This window comes from Benincasa hispida, chromosome 6, assembly GCF_009727055.1.
Source record: "Benincasa hispida cultivar B227 chromosome 6, ASM972705v1, whole genome shotgun sequence".
Taxonomy (NCBI): Eukaryota; Viridiplantae; Streptophyta; class Magnoliopsida; order Cucurbitales; family Cucurbitaceae; genus Benincasa; species Benincasa hispida.
Window position 1 is genome coordinate 2,695,994 of NC_052354.1, and position 6,483 is coordinate 2,702,476.

Genomic DNA, 6,483 nt, shown 5'->3' on the forward strand with positions numbered 1-6,483 from the left:
AATCCATGAAATGTTGTGGGAAAAACTACATGAATGACATTGCCAATAGATACCGCTCGATCGGATACAAACACCAAGTTAGGGGGTTCTCCAATGGCACACTTCAAGTTCGACATAAACCACTTCCAAGCTCGATCAGTTTCATTGTCCACTATGACATATGCTAGTAGGTAAACTTGGTTGTTGCCATCTATGGAGACGTCGACCAACATGGTCCCTTTGTATTTTCCTTTCAGATGCAATTCATCAACAATTATCACCGGCCGACAACTTGAAAAACCTCTAATACAAGGTCCTAATGTCATAAACATGTACTTGAAATGGACATCATTTTCAAGTTCGATTTCAAATCTTGTACTTGGATTCTCAATTTTTAACGCTTCACCATATGCATGTAGAACAGTGTAAGACTCTTCTGGAGTACCCCTGATGAGAGCATAAGTGGTTTCCCTTGCATGCCACGCCTTATCATAACTTATGTTTACGTCGTACTCTCTCCTCATATCCTCGACAATGTGACGAGGTTTATAAACACATCATATGCCTGTAAACTTGTCTTTGATTAGTTCACCAACTACCGAAGCCGTTGCTTGTCTATGGTCATTATTTAAAATTTCAATAGAATATGTGTGCGACCGCATATACTTCGTGATCTTAAATATGTCACACCCTGGAATTTTAACCACATGAAGGCTCCACTTATAATTATCCTTTATACATTTAACAGTGAACAAAGACTTAGTTGACTTCCTTACCTTATATTCAAAATTATTGTTTATGCACAGAATAGACAATCTCATTTTTAAATCACTCTTACTCAAAAAAATTTGACCAACTTCAACATCTGTCTCGAATGAAGATGTATCAGGCATAATCAATTCCCCTCTACAACATGAAGACATGGAATTCAATCCTCCTGATCTCTCAGTAACAGCCATTGCAGGTCTATGCACTTCTGAAGGACCACAGTCCATAGAATTTAATCCTTCTAATCTCTCATTATCAACAATGAAAGGATCACGCTCTTCTGAAAGACCATAATCCATAAAATTCAAGCCTGCTAATCTCTCATGACCAGGCACAGGTCTGTTACATTGAGTTTCTCTTTCTAAGTCTACTGCACGAATGCTGTCATTGTCTATTGATAATGTTGATGGTTGAGTGTTCATAGACAATAGGATATCACCCTCTTCTCGATTAAGCTCATATGATGCCTCGTATTGTCTGTCTACACCTATACGATCATCACTTATATTCACATTTTCGTCGTGGTATGATTTTAGTGTTACATATATCTGAATTGTAGAAAGATCATCTCGCCAAAGAATGAAGTCAACATCACCATCATTTCGTATGTAGCGTAGAGGGGCTTCAAAGTCAAGCTTATATTTAACTCTCATAACAACATCAAACTTTGAGCAACTTACATTTGCAATCCTGTAAACGTGAGTTTTAAGTTCTTCATACTTCAAGGTAATAGGCACAACGATTCTTGTTAGCTCGCCTCCAACATACAAATTTTGGTTCTCATCCCAATGACCTCCGTATCGAATTAGTACACACTTTCGTGTCATCCTACAAAGCAAGAGCACATTTTTTATTAAACAGATAGTAATACACATGGATCTCTCTGTCGCTCCCACGCCTCTCGCTCTCGCACTTCTCGCTGTCGCTCAACCTCATTCTCTCGTTATCGCTCAAGCCCACTCTCTCGCTGTCGCTCAAGCTCACTCTCTCGTTGTCGCTCAATGTTGCTCTGTCCACTTTTCTCTTTGTCCCTCTTTCTCACACCCTTTTCGTTATGCTATTTTACAATGTCTATACATACCTGTTTTGAGACCACGTTTCTACAAACACCATGAGACCAAGTTCAAGAAAAGTCTATTCCGTTCTGAAACCCCCTTTTGAAAACTCCGTTTGGTTTAGAAAAACTCCGCTCTGGAAAACCTCGTTCAATAAATCTCCGTTCAACAAAATGACAGTTCAAATGAAGTTTAGATTTTAAAGAATACACCATTTTTGTGTTAACGATTTTAAGTTGTAGATAGATTTCGTGAAAATTATCAAATCAATTGTACAGTGACAAACAATCACATCACGAAGGAAGATGAACAAACAGTGAGAGCGAGAGGGTTATCTGGCAATTTTTGTAATCTCATCCCGTGATGAGGTAAATAGAGGGTCAATTGACATTATTTTTTAAAAATGGATCATTTGACATTTTGGACCCTAAAATTGGGTCATCCGTACAATTTTCCCATTAAATATATTCATGAATACAATTAAAATTTAATTATGTATTGTACTAAAATTTTTTTAATTGTTTTTAGTTGACAAATTTGGTCGAGGCGGGAGCTTAAAAGGATGATTTTTTTCCTTAAAAAAAGGGGAGAAAATGCTATTGAAATTGTGAAATTATTACTTGTTGATATCATCTTCTTATTCGTTCCTCGTCGGAGAAATCAGAAATGCCTCGAAATACGAACGGAAACAGACACCAAGGCGGAGAAGATGAGGGCGGATTACTGTGGAATCTTCCAGTTCTTAAATCTTCCAGATTCGGAAAGTTAGGTCCCGCCTTCGGTCTCGGCGTTGGTTGTGGCGTCGGCTTTGGCATCGGCCTCGTCGGAGGTCAATTCTTTCATCATTTCTCTCTTTCATTTTACTATTTCAATTTTTGCTTCAATTCAATTTTGCCGTCTGGATTCTTCCACCCTGCAACTTACTGATTGCTATAGTCAGAGGTATTCTTGTTGAATTGGAGGGTGATTCAGTTTGAAATGTTTGTTTGGTTTAGGCTGATTATCGTTTTAATTTGTATTTGTGTGCCTTCTACTACTGTCTTTGACTGTTGTCTTTCAATATTTCATGTTTCTTGCATTCTGGTTGAGAGTGTTTGGTTGTATATACATTGTCACGCTTGCTGCTGAAATTCTGTAGCCTTATGATATTTGCCCCAAGTTAGGAAGCGTTTGAACTTGTTTTGGAGGAGACAGAATACATATCAGAACATTTCTATTTTTCCACAAAGTATTAAAAAGATGCTATGGTTAACACAGTTATGTTAAAGTTTAGACTTCAGAAAGGGAATGCTATTTTCTAGGATGATCTGAAGATCATTCAAAGGAATAAAATGTACCACTAAGCACGATAACTAGTTTTCCTACAAAATAGCTCAAATTTGAATCCCCAAATAGGCCCATATGTAGTACATTCAGATGTTTCTTCCTTTTCTTTTAGTCTATTTGCAGTGTACATCTTTAACATATTTTTTAATTTATTTTTGTCCTTTGGGGAGTGCAATGTATTTTTTTATCTTCCGAGTAGAGGGAGGATGGTATGAGTTGTATACTTCTGGATACTGTTGATTATTTCATGCGTCATCTTTATTATTCAACAATTTCAGACATGCCATTTGATGATACATTCGAGATTAGAAGAATACTAAATCTGTATTAGTGGTTGTGAAATTTGTGGACACAATTTCTTCAAGCAGTTTATGGGATGTTTAGTGTCATTTATATGTATATACATCTATGTTTTGTTTATATGATTCTTATCAATATGAAAAGCTTTTACCATTTGCACAAGTATATCATCCAAGACCCTTTTTTTTGTCTCTTCATTTCTTTTTTCCTGTGTATATATATATATATATATATATCAAGTTTTGTCAACTTTTATGGTGGTTCTTCTTTTAGTCAGGAGGGTGGGTGTTGAATTTTATTTATCTCAATTTTGGAGTCTACAAGTATTACTTGGCTGCATGTTTTAAGTTCCATCAATTTGTTTAGAAGGATTTTCAGGTGCCAAATGCTCGAAATGTTCTAGGATTTAAAAATTAGACTTCACAAAGTACTTCCATGTTGATGAGGAATAAATTCTCTTTATCCTTTGTGATAGTATGGTTTTTAGTCTAAGAAACGCCATTCATTTTCTTTTTGATAGTAGACATTATATGAATGAGAAAAAAGAGAACAAAGGAACTGGGAAGATAAGGTATTCTTTGCGTCCACCACATGCACACTTACACACACATGGAAGAAGAAGCTATCGTGGGTTTTGGGTTTCGGTAGAAGATAGGGCTTGAGTGTCAAGTGTCAACTAATAAATATTATCATTGTGTAAGTTTTATTTTGAACTTTATACTGTGGTGAACTATCCTTGTTTGGTTTGATTGAAACTACTAAAATATGAATTTGCAAAATTGTTCTCCACTCTAGGTGCTGGATTTGGTCCAGGAATTCCTGGCTTACAACTGGGCTTTGGTCTTGGTGCTGGATGTGGAGTTGGCTTAGGATTTGGCTATGGTGTTGGCAGGGGTATTGCCCAAGATGACAAACGGAGATACTCTAACGTTGGGGATCTGTTACATGGTCATCAAAGTATTTTTCCTCAGTAAGTTCTAAAACTTACTGTTTTCAACTTGTGACTATCATGTTCTCTTAGTGATGCATTAGGTTATTACAAGAGGGATAATTAACCTTTTTGTGGGTTTTGTGACGTGGCTTTTTCCTGACCATGCATTTACTAAGGTGACAATTTTCTATGATGGATGTGTTAAGGACTCTTCTTCTTACAAACAGGAAATCCCATCAAATACCTAATATCTGGAAATCATAGGGCAAGTCTCCCAATGTTATATATTTACTCACGGAAATCCTCAATGATTACAAGATGAAAAGCAAAGGAAAATATAGAAATACTAAGAACAATGAACTAACCTAGCACATTCAAGAGGGCTGAGGATTCTCTCCCAAAGAGCCTATGCTCACCCAAATTCTCCACACTACTAGCCTCACTCTCACTTACTATTTATAACCCAAAAGACCTACCAAATTTAATGTTTTATTACTAGAATACCCCTTACTACCAATCATTACTAATAATCCTAATATTTTCCTTACAAGGGCTCTTAAGGAATGATTCAGAATAGTCCCATTCTTGATCTTCTTTCTTCCCCCTCTCTTTCCACTCTATCCCATTGTTCTCTCTTTTTGCTTAGCTTCTCCCTTCATGCTCTCTCTCCTTCCCTATTTTTCTAAATCTTATCAGTACCCTCTCTGTGTGATTAACTTTCCACATCTGCCCTTCTAACAGGACTTCTTACATTTAAAATATCCTTGGTCTTTCCATCTTGTCATTCCAACTCGGCTCATCTTCTTTTGATAACCTATAACAATTGTGGTCAGCTTAGATGTTGATCTTGAAAAATTTCTATTTGTTATAAAAATATCCTTATTCTTTCAAAAGTTGTAATATTAGTGTTGAAATACGTAGCCCTAAGGGCATTTTTGTAATTTATACTATATTTGCTAAATTAGGGTTTCACCTCATTCTATTTATATCTGAGGTTGGGGTCTATTGTATGTATGACATTAAAATAATAAGTTCTTTTCTATCGTGGTTTTTCTTCCCTGAATTAGGGTTTTCCACGTAAACTCCTTGTGTCGTTTTCTTTCTCTTCTATTTCAATGTGGTATCAGAGCAAGGTGATGAAACCCTAGCCCCAATAGAAGAAACTCAGTCATCAAACTTGATAGGTGAAGGTACACTGACTAATGAGGCTGTGATTCAAGCAGCAGTTGACCGATATCTCTGAACCATCATCCCAGGCGGTGCAGCCGAACAGTTCCAGCTGGCGAGCCGAACAACAAGTGGTGGACTCGCTCCAGCCGGCGCGCCAATCAGCTCCCAGACTCAGCAGACCCAGCCGTTCCAGCCGAACATCATCGATGAAGGTCCCTCGACTTCGCACACGACCGACCCACACTCGGTTTCGCACAGGATCGGATTTGCTCCAGACGGCCGTGGGTTTGCTCTAGTTGCCGGGTCGGGTCAGATCGACGCGTCTTCTTCAAACTCGCAGCCGATCGCCAAGCCTTCTGTCTGTTACCCACCATCGCAGACGTCTGGGAGCAACGCCGATCACGGGCTGCCGCATTTTGCCGCCGGTGGACTTCCGACAGTAGCTTCTTCACAGTACCATGGTGGACAGCCTCTTCCTCATGTGTACCCAGTTCAACCTCAGTTTCGAATTGGTGATTCCGTTGAAGAAAATTCCATGATCTTTGGATAGAAAAATTCCAGATCTAAATCTCATGGGGAACTCCAACAACAATTGGTTAGCCTCCAGCAATAGATGGCCGCCCTTGGAGCCAGATTGAATGGCCATGATTCTTCCCCGATGTATTCAAAAAATCTAGTATCAATGTTTCCTACTCTTCCTACTACTAATCTTTTATCTGGAACTATAGGAAATTCTGCAGGAATGATCACAGGAGAGAAGCTGAATGGGCAAAATTACTTCTCTTGGTCCCAAACAATTAAAATGGTTCTTGAGGGACACCATAAGTTTGGATATTTGACTGGAGAGATACCACGACCGAATCCTGGGGATCCTCAAGAGCGTGTCTGGAAGGCAGAGGATTCTTTACTCCGCTCAATGTCTTTGTTATGGCAAGAAATGGATCTATGTCAGGA

The 6,483-nt window shown here is 38.3% G+C and overlaps 1 protein-coding gene across 2 annotated transcripts in view; it reads left to right on the forward strand.

The window, feature by feature from the left end:
* The first annotated feature begins 2,375 nt into the window (after window positions 1-2,375).
* Window positions 2,376-6,483, forward strand: part of LOC120079005 (glycine-rich cell wall structural protein 1) — a 9,844-nt gene continuing 5,736 nt past the window's right edge. Inside the window, exons 1-2 of one of the 2 annotated variants that reach the window (XM_039033166.1) lie at window positions 2,376-2,631; window positions 4,224-4,398. In XM_039033166.1, the coding sequence (XP_038889094.1) occupies window positions 2,469-2,631; window positions 4,224-4,398 (338 nt within the window). In that variant the 5' untranslated portion in view covers window positions 2,376-2,468. The remainder of the gene's footprint in view (window positions 2,632-4,223; window positions 4,399-6,483) is intronic. The other variant, XM_039033165.1, reaches the window with a different exon arrangement.